Source organism: Rhinolophus sinicus, chromosome 2 (genome assembly GCF_057876585.1).
Source record: "Rhinolophus sinicus isolate RSI-liver-muscle chromosome 2, RSI-T2T, whole genome shotgun sequence".
Lineage (NCBI taxonomy): Eukaryota > Metazoa > Chordata > Mammalia > Chiroptera > Rhinolophidae > Rhinolophus > Rhinolophus sinicus.
Genome location: NC_142502.1, coordinates 6,854,834 through 6,872,860, shown reverse-complemented (window position 1 = coordinate 6,872,860; position 18,027 = coordinate 6,854,834). Strand labels below are relative to the sequence as shown.

Genomic DNA, 18,027 nt, shown 5'->3' with positions numbered 1-18,027 from the left:
TTCCTCTCCTTAGGATTGATACAGAGTGACCAGGTGGCCGCTTAACTTCTTCCAAAGGAGGAAATCGTGAATGATTTAAAAATGCTGTCCAGGACCTCACCATTAAACACACGCTCTTCTTTACTTTCCTTTATCTATAGGTTTACATTGTTTTTACAGGGTCAAAACCTACATGCATTCTTACATTTTTATGTTCCTCGAAATGTAGTATTTTCTGAGTACTCTTCTATGTTTCACAGTATTTTTTATAATTTTTAGGGACTTCCTTGTTGATAATGTTGATAAAGACTTGGGTTTTCTATTTTTAAACATTTTCCTTATTGTTGGATTAATAGCATGTTTCCAGCGTTGGTAATTGTGCTATCACATAGCCTCTCCACATCCTGTTGAAATACTTCCTTTGGATAAATTCTCAGCTATGGGATAAGGTACAGGGCTAGGACTCTTTTTTTTTTTTTTTTTTTTTTTTTAATTAGGGTAAATATACATAATATAACATTTACCATTTTTAACAAATTGTAGTAAACCTCATATAACAGGAAATTCACCATTTTTAAGTGCACAGTTCAGTGGCATTACGCACATACACAGTGTTGTGCAACCATCCCCACCATCCATCTCCAGAACTTGTTCGTCTCCCCACACGGAAACTCTGCAGCCATTGGACACTAACTGCCTGTTCCCTCCCCTGGCCCTGGCAGCCACCCTGCTTTCTGCATCCGTAGTTTGCACTACTGTGGGAACTCATGTGTGTGGAATCATACAGTATTTGTAGGACAGTTTGCAGAATAAGATTTTTCGGGGACAGTTAGTGATGGATCTTTTCCTCCCCACTGACAGGTGATCTAGAAAGTGCTCCGGTGTTGAGGACCTCCAGCGATGACGGTTGCTTCTACGAGTTTGAGTGGCATACGGCCGCTGCCTGTGTGCTGTCCAGGACGGAGGGAGAGAACTGCACCGTCTTTGATTCCCAGGCAGGTGTGTATCTCAGCAGCTCCCTGGTGGTTTAGCGTCACCTGGACCTGCTTTTCTATAAGTGTTTTAGAGGTACCTACTTTAGAATTATAGTGTTACTATTTGACCCAAATTCTGAAAATCTGACATTTGGGGCTTATTTGAGGTAATGAAAAGCCTTAAGTTCATGGTTGAGGTAGGTTTGCTGAATATAAAACCTGAGGGTCCCAAGGAACTAAGTCATGTTTGAAAAGGCTTTTCGCATGAGTTTCTGGCCAAGAAACTCACCTCGGAGAGACTTTTCACAAAGGTCATTGTATTGTGGTCGTTCTGCTTTGAACGTACTAGTTGTGTATTTGACCAGCAGTTACAGGCTTTGAATAGAATTTTAAGGTTAACAGTGTAAAATGGTAGTGAATCCATCTCCAAGGGACACGGCCAGAACTGTGGTTCTGGTGGCCCAAAGGGAAAAGCCTCTTTTCTGCCTTTTTGGTGCCCCTTCCCCTGGGCAGTGTCTGGGAGGAATGTTTATCCTTGAAGCTGTGAGCTGAGGTTCCCTTCTTGACTGTGGTCGACTGACCTTCCGCACTTGGATTGTTTTTACTCTTTCGCAGGGTTTTCTTTTGATTTGTCACCTCTCACAAAGAAAGATGGCTATAAGGTTGAGACAGAGAAGTATGACTTTTACATAAACGTTTGTGCTGCGGTGTCTGTGGACTCCTGTCAGCTGGGCTCGGGAGCCTGTCAGGTAGCAAAAAGGCAAGTCACTGTTTTCAGTTACAGGTTTTCCCTTAGGTGTCTGTCGTATGCTCACAGGTATTTTATTCAGGCACAGGTGTGATCACTGCTAACGCCATTGCTTTACAACGAGCATCTAAACACTGAGAAGAGCTGACCTAAAAACTGGAGGCTGTTCGAAGTTTAATTTCCCAGAGAAGGAGCAGGCCACACCCTTGGAAAAGAAGCATGAATTTACATAATACCTTACTTCTGTGTAACTGGCACTTCTCAGTTGTTAGATGTTTACGTACATGTTTCGTTATTCAGTGTTGTGTTAGTTCAAATGAAGTGAGCTGTACCGTGAACCAGCTATGGGTTTGGGTCCTGGATTGGGGGTAGGGTTGTTGTCACACCCACTGTGCCTAGACATTCTAACTCAGGATCAGGGTGGTCTGTGGGCCAGGCCCTAGTCACAGCTGCGCCCCCACATGGCACATTGGCCCTTCCTCCAGCGTCACAGCGTTGCAATGTTTCTGGTCTTTTCTGAGAGACATTTGTTTGTTTTAGTGATAAGAAGGCTTGGAACTTGGGACTGAGTAATGCTAAACTGTCATATTATGATGGGATGATCCAGTTGAATTACAAAGACGGTACGCCCTATAATAATGAAAAGCACACACCGAGAGCCACGCTGATCACCTTCCTTTGTGACCGAGATGCTGGAGTGGGTGTCCCTGAATATCAGGTAGGAATGTGCTGTGTGTGCACGTGTGTGTGCTGACACCCTGTCAGGGCAAAGAGGAGAGGGCGTCAGGCTCACCAAGAAAGGCAGGGGAAGAGAAGGGGGGATTACGACAGGGCGCACAGCTTTTCTAGGGTAAGATGAGGTATGACCATAGGTGGGCTATGAACTGGGGTGTTCCTCAGGGACGAGCCGTCAAGTTTCTGCTCCCCAGGAGCCTGCGTGGGTCCTTTTTTAGAAGCAGAGCTACTGTTAGTCTGTTTTCCTGGCCAAATGATCATTTCTTGAGAATTTAATTAATCCTTTTAGATTTGCCAGGGTACATAGGCAGTATTCATTTTCTGAGCTGTTTCTTCAATGGGCCATACTCGTCAGTGATAGTCTACAATTCTGTTGGTTTTGGGTACAAAACACACAAAAGCATCAAAACCATCCCTCATTCCCGCTTAACGGAAGCTAGATTTCCGTCTTAATTTATTACTAGTCAATCTTCCATTTAAAAAAATGAAGGAAGGTGGGCGAAGTAAACTTTCTTTCCTGCAGTGTTTATTTATAGAAAACGCTCCTGTCATTTTTCAAATGCTACCTTTGTGTAACATCCCCTGTTCTCTTTGCCATCCCCCCGTTTCTCCTTGTCGTGCGATTAGGAGGAAGATAATTCCACCTACAACTTCCGGTGGTACACCAGCTACGCCTGCCCAGAGGAGCCCCTGGAGTGTGTGGTGACTGATCCCACCACGATGGAGCAGTACGATCTCTCCAGGTGAGGTGGGGTCAGCCAGCCCTTGGCGTCAGCCCAGGTCCAATTAGTGCTGAGGTCGGTTAGACCTTGCTGGTGAGCGTGTAAGTGAGTCGCGATAGGGAGTCCGTTAGTGCTGGGGTGCAGGCCCACGATGGGGAGTCTCAAGCAGAATGAATTCTAATGATGGTCTGGTAGCCTTTGTGAGATCAACCTGTTGTTGCCACTGCAAAGCTTCAGCCTTCAGCTGCTTCGTTCAGTGACTGTGCATCCGAGGGGCTGGGGGCAGTTCAAGGTGTGCTGCAGTCCGAGCTTAGTGAAAGTCACGTGTGCGCCTGGGTGGCACAAGTCATGACGAGCCAACCTCCGTGGTATGACGGAGGCATGTGTCACTCTGTGTTTCTCTCTAACTACTTGGAAATGAATTGTCAGACTGAAATCTGCAGGCTTCAGAAACATACATTTTGCTTTGAAATTTTAGTCTAGCAAAATCCGAAGGTGGTCGTGGAGGAAACTGGTACGCCATGGACAACGCAGGGGAACGCACCACGTGGAGGAAATACTACATAAACGTGTGTCGGCCGCTGAGCCCCGTGCCGGGCTGTGATCGATACGCATCCGCTTGCCAGATGAAATACGAAAGCGGTCAGGTGAGTCTGCCTTCCTGGTCGCCCGGTTCTCCCTCCCGAGCACATGCCTCAGAGGGCAGACATGCTTATTTTGGGACTCCCAGGTCAAAGGAGGCCTGGCTGCTGAAGTGGGGCCTCTGAGTAAACTCATCTGCCCCCCATGGGTGCGATCGTATGGAAATCACTGTTCAGATGTAAACCTTTAAGCAAGCCTTGGTGTTGGTGACCTCTGATCACAGAACAGGGCAGAGGGAGCCTTTGATGGAGCGTCGCGCCTGAATTCAAAGGCACCTTTGAGTGACCAGCAGACATCCATAAAGAATGGTTTTTGCTTCCAAAAGCTCTTGCTTCTGGCTAATTAGTGGGGAAACCAGCTCAGGAGAGCTGCTGTGGGTGAACTGGATCCAAGCGCGCATCGTCGATTGAGTGTGGTTACTGCCAGAACTTTGATACGTTTCCGTGTGCTCCTCACACGGTGACTCTTAAAATAAAGAGGGATGTGTGCTTCTTTAAAAATAGCATCTTGGGAATGTGCTTTTCCTGGCGTATGTTGCATGGCAGCTTGGAGGCGTCTTGAAGCTGGCACACACTCTGTTGGTTAAGAATTGCATTCCCTGTTGATACACGGATGAGTGTGTGCATGCGCTCTTTGTGGGAGCAGTGGCCTCACAGTACGGACTGGCTCACTCACAGATTCTGTATTTGCGGATTCATTTCTCGCTAACATTTGTTACCCAAAATTAGTCCTCGCAGCTCTTTGGCAGTCATTTGGGACATGGACAGAGTGGCCCAATGTGCATGTTCCCGGCTGAGGTGGAACAGGGTGATGCTCTGTGTTCTTGTCTCATTCCTACTGAGATGACCAGAGGATGGGGCAGTGTAGGGCCAGAAGCTCCTGGCTCCGGGCCAGTTGGACGGGGTTTGAGTCCCACCTCTGATTCCTGTTAGAGGGGTGGCCTCGGACAAGTCATTTACCACACCCGAACCTCGTTTATCCATTTATAAAATAAAGAAAATAGAACCTACAGCATGAGCTGTTTGGAGGATTTAAAATCATATTTTAAGTGAGATGCATAGACGGATGTATTTCCCCTGTATGTGAAAACAATGGTTCTGTGTTCACTAATTCAGCATTCGCAGCCACTTTATAGACCACAGCTACCGGGAGTAATGAGAATCAGCTGTATTAGTAATGAAGTCAGCTGTTTTCTCTTCAGAGGGGAACCTCACAGACATGTTTGTTTGCAGGGTTCATTTTCCGAAGCAGTTTCCATCAGTAACTTGGGAATCGCCAAGACAGGCCCCTCGGTGGAGGACAGCGGCAGCCTCCTTCTAGAGTACGTCAACGGCTCGGCCTGCACCACCAGTGATGGCAGGCGCACCACCTACAGCACCAGGATCCATCTCGTCTGTTCCAGGGGCAGCATGGTAAGGCGCTGCTCCTCCCATGACCTGGGTTGTTCTGCGTTCTTCTGTGACCAAGTACCTCCTCATGTGTCTCTTAACAGAGACCAGTGAGTCTGGGGAGGGGGGGGGTGCAGAGGAGTTAGGTTGCACTTAATTCTGCTTTAGGGCAGCATATGATGAGGCACAGAGCATGCAGTGGTGCTTTTGTGGCTGTAATTCCAGAAGTTGAAGCCAATTGCTGGTATTGTGACATAACACTATATGCTGTTCTACAGACTCAAGTTTTATCTCTGAGTTGTACAGGCACTGTCTCGCCTATTAGTTTTTGTGCATTGGTGATCTGAAGATCATGGCAGCAGAATGGGTCTTAGAGGTGGTTCATTCTCTAAGAGTTCACAGATAAGGAAACGGGGGCTCGGTTCAGCTCAGGCCCATGGGCAGACAATGAGGGATATATGTGCAGCTCATTGGCAAAACAGGCAGAAAAATTAAGGCCAGGAAATTAAAAGGTGATGGAGATTGCTTTTGGCTCTGAGTTCCTAAGCTGGGATAGAACAGAAGAGAAAAACTCCAAATATACACGCTTTACGGTCATTCTGTATAGTCCCAATTGCTTTTTTAGTGAAAACTATGGCAAAAAACATGTAACATAAAATTTAACATTGTAACTATTTTTAGGGGTACAAGTCAGTGGTGGTAAGTTCACTCACAGTGTTGTGCGCCCATCACCAGTGTCCGTTTCCAGAACTTCATCATCCCAAACCCAGTTCCTATTTCACCTGGAGTTTGACGTGTATACCTGATGTCATGGTGTTCGAGTAATTGCCAAACTGTTAGATAAATGCAGAGTGGAGATACTGGAATCCATGCTTATTATCAAATTGTTTTCAAGTCTGCCTTTCAAGGGTCCGTTACAGCTTCTTCTAGCTTCATTGTAATGGAGTAGCAAAAACTCCCTTCAGCAGTCCGGTGGACTCTGGCTTACATTCCAGTCGTCCTGCAGAGCCCAACTTCTCTATGTTGTTTGCCAGCACATGATGTTTTCCAAACAGATTATAAGTTACTAACAGTTGCGTGGATTTTTCACAAATTGAACACATCTGTCTGTTGTGTTACTCCACCTCCACCACCCTCTGCCATCCAGAAATACAACCCTAGCAGAGGTACCCATGAGCCCCCTTTGTACCCCCTTCCGGTCATGTCTCTCTCAGCCCCTGTCCTGACCTCTAACACCATGGGTCAGTTTTGCCTGTTTCTGAGCTTACATAGATGAAATCATACACACTGTAGTCTTTGGTGTCTGGCTTCTTGCATTTTACACTCTTGGTGGAGAGCGTTTTTCAAAACTTCGGTTTGGATCCCAGTTCTACCATTTTCTGCTGGCATGATCTCAGGTAAATTTCTTAGCGTCCAAGCATAAGAGAGAAAATCTCCAGGCTAGGAATAATGAGGATGTTAAATTGTAATTAGATAATGCTCATTAAGCACCTAACATATTGACTGACTATATATAAAAAACTTTCGGGAGGGTTGGGCTATTTTTATATATCCGCTGGAATTCTTTGGGTTAGATTGAGTTCCATTTTCTTAAATCGACTCTTCTCCTGGATTTAACCTTTCAGAATACCCATCCCATATTTTCTCTCATTTGGGAGTGTGTGGTCACTTTCCTGTGGAATACAGAAGCTGCCTGTCCCATCCAAATAACAACAGACACAGACCAGGTACGTGCGCCGCCCCGGGGCCTCTCGCCGAGCTGTGCCTGCCACCCAGGCAGCTGGCTGTGCACTCACCCCTTTTCTCGTGTTCCCAGTCTGTTACCAGCATCCCCATTTCCTCTGCGTTGGCATCAGGCATCTGGAAGTCATCCTGCGTTCCTCTCCCATGCCCAGCTCCCACATCCTGGGATAAGAACTAGGACCTTCAGTTTCACTCCCCGATTACTGTAGATTACCTGCTTGATGTGGTAGTGGCAGCCCAGGGGGCTCTGGGGTTCTCTGTCACTGCAGAGATCTGAGTTGTTAATATATGACTCCAACACCTGAAACATTCCTGTGCCCTGTCACCTATAGGATACAGCCCAGGTGTTTTAATGTGTTATTATCTATAGGACACAGCCATCTATTTAATGTGTCATCTATAGGATACAGCCTGTATGTTCCAGTGTATCATCATCTGTAGGGTACACCCATCTGTTTTGTTGTGATGTTACCTATCGGAGACATCCCATCTGTGTCAATGTGATGCTCAAGGTGTTAACGCTCCGATTCCAGCCGCTCTCCCACCATCTCTTCCTCGGCCATGTGCCTGCTGCCGTCCGAGCTTGTCCACCCTTCGGCCTTGGCACTTGCTCTTGGCCTCTGTGAGCTCTCTCCTGCAGAACATCGCAGCAGCTGCTCTGCACGGTGTCCTCTGACCTCCTAAGGGCAGCTCCTGTTTTCATAGCACTGGGTGTTTGTCTTCATAATGCAACGTACGAGATGTGATAAAAAATACGGCGAAGCTTTAAATAAAAAGTTTTTACAGTAAAAGACACATTGCCATTAATCCCCCTCAAAATACTCCCCCTCACTTCGAACACACTTATCCCGTCGTTCTTGCCACTTGCTGAAGCAGCTCTGCAAGTCCTCTCTCTCGAGTGTCTTTATCCTTCACCACTACAACGCTCTGTGTCACACATCGCTTCTGGTATGGCAATTTCTGTCAAATAAAAACATTACGATGTGTCCTGATCCACTTTATTTCCGGATCTGGCACCGTGCACCTTCTGGCTCTTCCCCAAAGTAAAAATAATTCAGGACATCGAGGCAGCCAGGACAGTGCAACTAAAGACACTCATGAAAGAGGACTTCCAGAACTGCTTCAGAAAGTGGCAAGAACTGGGATAAGCGTGTTTGAAGTGAGGGGGAATATTTTGAGGGGGATTCATGGCAATGTGTCTTTTACTGTAATAAGCTTTTTAAAATTTAAACATTCATCGTATTTTTTGATCACACCTCATATTTCCCTCCCTCCCTTTTAAAAATCTCCGCTGGGCAGCAGATCCTTTGAAGGCAGAGCCCAGGTCACCCAAAAGGACGGTCCTGGCCTCGCGGGTTCCCGGGCAAGGCGGGGATGACAGGATACTGCAGCCCGTCCTCCGTCAGCGCTTTCTGGGCTGTGGCTGCTGCTTGTTTCCCTGCATATGGCAGATGGGGCAGAAAAAAGACAGGTCGGGTGTGGGGGGCGTTCCTGACACCTAGAAGGAGAGAAGGGACAGTGAGGCATCTCATTGTCCTTCCATCGTTTCCTTTTAAGTGCATACCTGAGACAGAAGACAGAACACTTAGATCAACTTCCTTAAGTGGATTTTAAAAAATGATGTATGGGTCTCTTGTGGTTCCTCACTTTCCCCGCAGAGGTCAGCAGTGGTCTTAGTCAGGGACATACAGCAGCCTTAAGAGCTTCTGGGTAAGTTTACTATCTGAGCCCGGTGTCACGCGTGGGCAGACTTCAGGGGCCCGCTCTGGAGGGCTGGTGAGTATGCCCGGGGCTGCTCTTCTCACAGGGGTGTAAGTCAGTGGAGAGAGCGTGGTTTGCGACGTCCCACGTATGGGTTTGGGAGGTGCTCTGTGTGCCGTGCTCTTCAGGACTTGGTTGATCGTGTCTCTTCCCTGCCTTGTCCCTGCAGGCCTGCTCTATACGGGATCCGAACAGTGGGTTTGTGTTTGACCTTAACCCGCTGAACAGTTCCCAAGGCTACGTGGTCTCCGGCATCGGGAAGACCTTTGTGGTAAGTTACATGATGAACTCCCGTTTGCTTTGAAATGAGGGTAGCATGCGTTAACGCCACCAGCAGCTGGTGACCGGGGAGGCAGGTGTCCTTAGGAGTTGTCCAGGGCGCTGGGATGGAAGCTGTCACCCAGGAGAAGACAAGAGAATCCAGATTTAAGGAGGAAATGAGGTAATGCCATCACCCCCATCCTGGTACAGTGTAAACACAAGGGAGTCATTCTTCAGAAAATCAGTTATGCCTGATGTTACTGAGTGTCTAGAGCAGAGTTCCCTGGGCCAGCTGCCTTGGTATCGCCTGAACTTGTTAGAAACACAAATTCCCATGGGGTGGGGCCAGCCCTCCAGGTGATCCTGGTGTCCACTGGAATTTTTGAGGAAGCAGTAATTATATTACCCAGTGGAAGGGGAATGAGCTGGATGGCTGCGTTCTAGAATCTTTTGACAGCACTGCCATCACAGACAGCCCTGACGGGATGTCTGGAGCAGCGAGGTGGAAAATCTCCATGTTAATGCCGCTGTGATATGAACTAAGCACCACTAGAAAGGGAGAAAGCTTAAAAAAAATCCTTGTTTTGGTTTGTTTACATTCTTATGGCAAAATCCACTTTGGAAGAAGAGAATAAGCTTTGAAAACAGGAAGTTAGGATGAGACTGTCTTATAAAAATGTGATGCGGAGGGGAGCTTGGTGGGTACACCTCATGCAGAGCAGCGCACAGCCTGTCCTGCAGCCCAGGAAAACACCTGGATGGAGAGTCGCCCGGCGGCACTTGGGGTTGTTCCCCACGCTCCACTCCAAACTGCTACTATAGAGTCGGGTTTATACCAGGAGGTTTATAATAGGTTTGTTATGGGTGAGAGTGAGTTTAGCTGCCTGTAAGCCTGGGAGAGGCAAACCAGAACCTCTTTGGACCCCAGAGAGAATAGTTTAGATAACATGAACCCCTAGAGAACATGCTGGAAGAGATGAACCCTGACTGCTCGGCATTGCACTAACTGGCCATTTCTTAAGTATAGGAATCTTTAAGAAAAACACTGTACGTAGGCGTTAATTTTGTATGTATTGTCCATCAACACTTAACAGATATAGAAGGTCTTTCTATCTTCGTACCAAAGAGCATATTCTACTTCATTTTGGCAACAACAGTGAATTTAACTGAGTTTAAGTGGAATGATATCAACATCTTTAAGAAGTATGGGTATCACATTATACTCGTTTTTAATTAACATGATTTCAACTATGTAAACTTGAATATAACTTAAAATACTGTAAAATTGTGGCTTATGTATATCCTCTCGTATATGTTGCACTATTATCTGCAGTGTGTCTTTGTGCATTTAGAGGTACAGCGCTACATAAATAAACACATACTGAGCCCCAGCGGCAATTTATGGGCGTTTCCGTTGGGACTTTGATGGTTGCCTTTTGTATTTCTAGGACTTAAACTGCCCAAACATGGAAAGTTCGTAACTTGCATAGTAAATAACCACTGTGCGGCCTGGCAGGCCTTGAGTTGCTGGGCTCTTGTTTTGTGGTGAGTTCTGTACCCTGAGTTGGTGTGTGTGGTTCTTACCGTTGGCCTACAGTTTAATGTGTGCGGCACGATGCCAATCTGTGGGACTTTGCAAGGAAAGCCAGCTTCCGGCTGTGAGGCAGAAACCGAGACAAAAGATCTCAAGGACCTGAAGCCAGAAAGGCTGGTTGGACTCGAGAAAAGCCTCCAGCTGTCCACCGAGGGTTTTATAACTCTGACCTACGAAGGGTCCCACTCCGCTGCCAAAGGTGAGCCCAGAACCATGTTGATTTTGTAGCTAACAAGGGCCCTAGCTGTTCTGTGACTAAACCTTCCTGAGTGTGTAACATAAGTGTCCTCTCAGTCCGCCGCCTGTGGCACACGTGCACCAGCCTGATGCGTCCTCTTGAGCTGTCCCAGGTCCCTCAGGTGTGAGCCCGTTGGCTCCCTTCTCCCAGGCAGCCTTCTCAGCCTCCTCCAGTTGTTCCTCTGATGTGCAGTGTTTTCACTTTTCCTTTTAATCCCTTTTATTCCAGATACTGAAGCAATGATGGGTGACAGTAATAAAAATTAGTTTCTTTTTTTCCTAAACTTTTTTTCCCTCCTCTTCTTTCAATCAGTCATCATTATATCTTTAAATACCATTTTGCTGCATTAAAGTTGTTAACATTTTGACTCTTTTCTGCAACTGGGTTGTACAGCAGAAACCTGGTGTCAAGCGCCAGGTCAAGTCAGACCTTTGGGAGGCCGGTGGTGGCGCTGGCGGCACAGCTGCGCTCTGTTGAGTGCTTCCTGTGTTGGAACTCTGGGTGCCCGTTCGCCGGTGGATTCTCACCCAGCCTTGTGCCTCTTGCCCGCCCTGGTGCTCATGCCCTTCTGTTTAACCACCTCCTCACTTTACAAGCGACGAAGGCCCTGTGCCCTGGACAGAGCCGGTAGCTCATTGGTGCAGAGCCAGGGTTGGGATCCAGGTCTCTTGATTCTAGTCCTGGCTCTGCCAGTTAGTGCAGGTGAGGAAACTGAGGCCCACGGAGGTGCAGTAATTCGCCCAGGGTCTCAGCGAGTAAGCAGCAGGGCTGAGATTTGAATCCACTTCTGCCTGGATTGTAACCTGTGCTCCTCCCACTGCACCCTGCTGAACCCAGGAGGGGGAGTCGTGCGATGTGGTGGCTGGAAATACAAATGCCATCTTAGACGATGTCAGAGAAGTTAGTGTCTGGAAGGGAGTGGGTGATGGCTCTGCTCTCCTGGATTTGTGGCAGTCTAGTCATTGTTCCAGAGGTGGCTGTGAGGCTCGTTCCCAGTGGGAGCGTTGTCCTGGGCCTGCGCTGTGATTGCTGCTGTGTTACAGACTGGCCTTCTTGTTCCCCAGGGACCAGCGATGCTTTTATCATCCGCTTCGTGTGCAATGATGACGTTTACCCAGGAACCCCCAAGTTCCTGCATCAGGACATCGCCTCGCACTTGGGGATCCGAAACACTTTCTTTGAATTTGAAACTGCGTTGGCCTGCGTGCCTTCTCCAGTGGATTGCCAGGTCACGGGTACGGCCGGGAGGGCCAGGCTCTGAGAGGCTGGTTAAAGTGTGTGTGTGTGCACATGTGTGAGTGTGTGTGTGTTGTGTGTTTTATTTGACAGGCAGCATGCCATTCGTGTTACACGTTTTCTTTGATGCCTAAGAGTTAATGCTTCTGTTGAAGAGAATCTGGGTATCTAATTAATGGCTTTAAGCTCTATTTTGGGATCAGAAGCTGCTTAAGAACAGAGAAGAAAACGTGGGGGGAAAAGTCAAACACGCTGTCAGAGCTCCTTATTTGAGGATGAAAAAAAGGAAGAGGATGAAGCTGTGTGAGGTGTACCCCGCAGGCCGAACAGTGTCCCCGGGACCCCTCGTTCTCTGTGGCTTGGCCCTGTATTTCCACATCGATGGTGCTTCATTAGCACAGCAGTTTTTGAGGGTCAGAGTGGGTGTAAGTTTCTGTAGGGAAAGCCCCTGGCTTCCTGTGGATCTCATTTCTGTTGTGACGGTGAAGTTTGTGCACCATCGGTCTTCAGTTGGGGTAGAAAGGTGGTGGTCCAAAGCTAACAAGAAAGACATATCCAGCGTGTTTGCACTGCATTTCAGATGTTGCTGGAAACGAGTACGATCTGAGTGGCTTAAGCAAAGTCAGGAAGCCTTGGACTGCTGTGGACACCTCGGCTGATGGAAGAAAGAGAACTTTCTATCTGAGTGTGTGCAACCCTCTCCCTTATATTCCTGGATGCCATGGTGAGTGGATAGCATTTGACCCCCCAAGTTCAGTCGGCCTCCCCTCCCATCCTCTAACCCAAATGAATTTCCCGGCTCTTCCAGGCAGTGCCGTGGGGTCTTGCCTGGTGTCGGAAGACAGCAGCAGGAACCTGGGCGTCGTGCAGATCAGTCCTCAAGCCGCAGCTAACGGGTCCCTGAGCATCGTCTACGTCAACGGCGACAAGTGCGGAAACCAGCGCTTCTCCACCAGGATAACGCTCGAATGTGCTCACACCTTGGTGCGCGGGCGACGAACTATCCGTGTCTTGTCTTGTCTGCCTGTTGCCCATGGCCTTCTACTGTCTGAATCTTCTACCTAATTTAAAGCTTGCCTGTGTTTTCATGGGTTTTAGGCCATCAATAGGGTTTGACAAGAATGTGCTATTTCCCCCAGGCCTTACGTGGTTTGTAAGTGCTGTATATTTTTCTCGTGGTGGTTAAGAGTTGCATATGAATGTGGCTGTCATTTCACTGATTTTTTTTTTTTTTTTTAAATAAATGAAAACAAAGTAAACTTTTGATTTCTACTATAGGGATCGCCAACATTTCAGCTTCTGGATGACTGTGAGTACGTGTTTGTCTGGAGGACGGTGGAAGCCTGCCCTGTTGTCAGAGCAGAAGGTGAGGCCCAGGGCCCAGCTCACTAATGGCTGTGAATGTATGAAGTCGCCGACATTCTAAACAGCACCTTACATGTGAAACCCTGCAAAAATGGCCACACATGTGATCATGAAATGCTTATTAGTGGACAGATAACTTTTTTTTACTATTATCGAGGGATTTTTTTTTTTTTTTTCAATTATAGTTAACATACAATGTTAGTTTCAAGTGTAGCAATTAGACGTGGACGGATAATTTCTTATCTTTGAGTTTTTTACTCCACCACATCACTAACTTCACCAGTGATGTTTTTCTCATGTACCTGGATTGACAGGTCAGTGGCTTCTCACACTTGAACACATTAATGTGGGGTTTTGTTTTGTTTTGTTTGACTAAGTGAATCTTTATCTTGTGACCAAGGCTTTTCTAGAAATCTGTTTGCCAGGCAATTTGTATTTATGTATGTAACCAAAATGAGATCATGTGGAAATGACATTTAAGATAGTAGCACTTGCCTGATTAATAATTATGTAACTGTTCGCCTCAAAGCATGAATGCAATTGGCCTTCACCTCTCATGTGTTCTTGAAGGAGACAACTGTGAGGTGAAAGACCCGAGGCACGGCAACTTGTATGACCTGAAGCCGCTTGCCCTAAATGACACCATCGTGAGTGCCGGCGAGTACAACTACTACTTCCGGGTCTGTGGGAAGCTGTCTTCAGATGTCTGCCCAACCACTGACGCGTCCAGGGTGATCTCATCGTGTCAGGAAAAGCCGGGGCCACAGGGATTCCAAAGAGTGGCAGGTACCGTGATTTTTCTTCTGCTCTTGTTGCAAAGCAGTGTGATTACGTATTTAAGATGTTACGCTGAAGAATATGTCTAATTCTTGGGCGGGAAGCATGACTGTTGTGTTTTCGTAAAATAGCGTATTAGTGATGTGATTTCTGACATTCTTAACCAGCATACATGCTGACGAGTGTTGTTAGCGTTCATTTCATTCTTATTTAGCAATACCAGTTACTGATTCTAAGGTCATATTTCTTTATTGCAACATCGGGACCCACTGAAGTAGCCAGTAATGGGTGTTCAGAGGCAGTACTTTCTAGAATTGAGTCTAAGTAGACGTGCTTAGCACGGGGTTGGGCTGTAAACCTTCCAGGGCTGGCTGTTGGTTGGCACGCTATCTCAACAGCTGGGCAGATGATAATAAGTTTAAGAACCTTTAAGAAAGATGTTGAAGTAGCTGCCGTGGTGAGTACGTGGGCCACCCTTCGGGGCCACGGAGGGGACGTAACATCTGCACAGCTGATGAGGCTGAGGGGAGTCTGAATGCCATCCTTCCTGGGGTCAGTCTGTAATGTCACAACTCTGAGTGAGAGCAGCCTGGTGTTATCCTTCCTGCTGTGGAATGTGACAGGGAGCGGGTGGTATAATCCTGCCAGGCCAGGTATACTTGGTCGTCTGTTTATACAGGGTGTGCGATGTAATGTGTCTGTTATGAAAAGCATGGCGACCTGGGGACTTCTGGAACCAATCCTTGTTTAATGAGCTGCTTCTTGAACAGGTCTCCTTAATCAGAAGCTGACTTATGAGAATGGGTTGTTGAAACTGAACTACACCGGGGGGGACATGTGCCATAAGGTGTACCAGCGCTCCACAACCATCTTCTTCTACTGCGACCGCAGCACCCAGAAGGTGAGGGCTTGGAGCCCGCAGGAAGTCTCTGGGGTGGTGGGGGGGCCTACCTCACCCTCCCTGCTGCTATTACCTTTATAAAACGAATCTGCTCCTAGGTTTCATCAAATCTGCTTACTTTAGTTTAAATGCATTATTTACAGAAAATATGTTGAGACCTTGATCCATTTGCATAGATTTTAATGAATGTAATCATCCCTTACTAGTTTCATCTTTAAAAGTCAAAGTATAAACTAACGGAAGTTTCCGTGTCCTGTGTTTGTCTCTGACTTTTCCAGCCGGTGTTTCTCAAGGAGACTTCAGATTGTTCCTACTTGTTCGAGTGGCGAACACAATATGCCTGCCCACCTTTTGACCTGACCGAATGTTCTTTCAAGTAAGTTAACGCACATGCTGTTACTGCTTTGGGACAGTCGAAAACTTGATGGGATTTTGCTTTAATGGTTAATGGTGTGGACGATGGGATTAGATTAGTCAGGTGATTTCTCTATGCCTTAGCAGTAAAATGAGGAGTTGGATTAGGTTCACCCCCAAAACCGCCACAGCTGAGAGCCTGTGATTATTTTGCGTTGCACATGGGGAAGTGATTGGAGTCCAACCAGAAAACCTTGCATGATTCATAGGTGTAAGTGGAATAGAGTGACCAGGAAGTCACCTGGCCTCTGCTGCTCTCTTAGACCCTGCTGGTCTGGGGACACAGCCGTGAAGAAGGCGTGGAGAGTGTGATGGCAGACGTGCACAGGTTGGGCTGTCAGCATGAGGGGTGACACCCAGCCTGCAGGTTCTCAGTGGTTGTCGTTGGCTCCCAGTCTGTTCTTACCTGGGGCTCAAATGTACTCCTGAAATTGGGTGCTGGGCAGCTCATGCGATGAGGTGGAGGGCTTCACTGTGTGTGAATTCAACAGTCAGCCTCAGAACTATTACAGAGTGGCTATGTCTTGGGGCCGTCCCTGGAGATTTTGGTTTTGTAGGTCTGACGTTCTGAATAGTTGAGGGACCTGCTGACAGTTCTGTGAAGACCCACCCCAAAAAGAATTGCTGAGTTACAGCATCCCTCCCTGGGGAAAAATTGAGTCATTTCCATGTTTCCTCCCAGTTTTTATCCTGTCGTGTTACTTGTATATAGACAAAGTAGTAATTTTTGAAGTTTTAGTAATGTATGGAAGTGCATACATTTAGCAACTTAAAATCATAATTTAAGTTTAATAATGTTACCTGTTCCACTTAATGTTTTGTAAGCATTTTCATGTGAAACAAATTCATCTCTCCTTCCAAATGAATATGCGCTGTTCTTCTGGGTGGATGGCCATAATTTGCTTAGCTATTCTCTTACTGTCATTTGAGACTGTCTTCAGCTTCCTGATATTTGTGTACGAGGAGTATTGTTTCGATATTCTTTGTACATAAAGCTTTTTTCCAAAAATAGTTGTGCTAAGTTTTTAAAAGTAGAATGAAGTCAAAGGAAAATTGAATAATTGGTTAAGATGGAAGTTTATATATATATATTGTAATAAATTCATACGAGCACAAAAATGTATATGACGAATTAAGCTTCCCCCACCCCTGTTCTCTCACCTCAACCTCATTCCACTTTTTATCACATCTTCTTGTAGTTCTTTCTGGAGCTTTCCATGACTCTAAATGATATCTATACCCCAGTTTGTCAACCTCAAATGGTATTGATCTGTCTTAAAAGACGAGAAATTTAATTCTTCTTTGCTATCCTCCTTTCCTGTCTATGCAGCTCCACTTTTGTTCCATTTTTATTTGTTATCGGCTACCTGTAGAATATTAGATACTATACTCCAAGATCTATTTCTTGTTCCCTCACCTTTACACAACACCTCTTTACTCCCTGCTGTGTAAGGTGAGGGTCTCAGATGCTGCCGGCCCCTCGGCCTTCTCCTCTGTCTGCTTTGCCTCTCCATTCTCACCTTCCTGTCACAAACCATCACTGGCACATTGTCAAGGTTTAGAATATTTATATTGTGTTTGGTAACTCTAATGGTCTTCCCTACTTTATTCACAGGGTGATTCTAAAGAATTAAAAACTAACAAACAGCATTTATAATATTGGGTGAACATCATTTACTGCAAAATTGCATGGTGTGATTGGATCTACAGAGAATGGCATAATCCCGTGTCACTTAGCCTGCTCTTTTGGAAGGAAAACAGGCTGAGTATTTAGGTCAGGAGGTTCCCATTCCTTCTGTTTCATAAGTTGCTCCAAAGAATCATGCCACATTTTGTTTTGCTTCCTATTTGGAACTTGGCTATCTCGGTAGCTTTTTAATCTTGGCATTTTGTACTATCTTTTTCTTTTATTGTTGACAGAATAATTGGCTTTCCCTTTGTATCTAAGATGATCTGGTTCTTTGTGATGCTGTGTGTACGGGTGAATCACATCTGCTTAAGGAAGGTCTGTGGTTCCCAGTTCTGATTTCTGGTCTTCTGATTAGTGCTTGTTCTGGAGTCACTCTGGGCTTGGATCCGCACTACACTGCTTCTTGGATTTCATGTCCTTTTTCATTTGGTTAGAGTACATTCTCATATACTTAAAAAGAACCCCTGGGATTTCTGAAAATGCCATTGTTTTGCTCTCCGATCTATAGGATTAGAGATTCAAAATAATTTCCCCACAGTTTTGAAGGCAGGTACATGGTATGGCTGGTGAAAAGTTTGTTGCTTTTATCTTTGCGTTTTTCCTCCATTCTGGAAGATTTTCTGAATTTTTCCTACCAACTATCCTTTGGAAATTTACATTTTAAATTTCGAATAAGTAATGATCTCTGACGAAACTAATTATAACTTTTTTTTGTTTTCTTTTTTTTTAAACTTTATCGTCCATTCCCTGAATTATAATCCATTTTCTTTTAATGGTTGCCTTAAATATATATCCTTGACTTAACAAAAACTAAAGTTAATCAGAACTCTACCCATGTCTTTAGTGATAAAATAATGTA

General features: G+C 46.1%; 1 protein-coding gene across 1 annotated transcript in view; it reads left to right on the top strand.

Moving 5' to 3' along the window:
* The window catches only part of IGF2R (insulin like growth factor 2 receptor), a 98,685-nt gene that overhangs the window by 54,209 nt on the left and 26,449 nt on the right, over window positions 1–18,027 (top strand). The window contains exons 14-29 of the mRNA XM_074333775.2: window positions 841–978; window positions 1,569–1,713; window positions 2,242–2,419; window positions 3,064–3,179; window positions 3,637–3,805; window positions 5,033–5,212; window positions 6,814–6,915; window positions 8,862–8,963; window positions 10,551–10,746; window positions 11,850–12,020; window positions 12,602–12,745; window positions 12,830–13,005; window positions 13,300–13,387; window positions 13,957–14,172; window positions 14,934–15,064; window positions 15,343–15,440. Of these exons, the coding sequence (XP_074189876.1) occupies window positions 841–978; window positions 1,569–1,713; window positions 2,242–2,419; window positions 3,064–3,179; window positions 3,637–3,805; window positions 5,033–5,212; window positions 6,814–6,915; window positions 8,862–8,963; window positions 10,551–10,746; window positions 11,850–12,020; window positions 12,602–12,745; window positions 12,830–13,005; window positions 13,300–13,387; window positions 13,957–14,172; window positions 14,934–15,064; window positions 15,343–15,440 (2,350 nt within the window). The remainder of the gene's footprint in view (window positions 1–840; window positions 979–1,568; window positions 1,714–2,241; window positions 2,420–3,063; window positions 3,180–3,636; window positions 3,806–5,032; window positions 5,213–6,813; window positions 6,916–8,861; window positions 8,964–10,550; window positions 10,747–11,849; window positions 12,021–12,601; window positions 12,746–12,829; window positions 13,006–13,299; window positions 13,388–13,956; window positions 14,173–14,933; window positions 15,065–15,342; window positions 15,441–18,027) is intronic.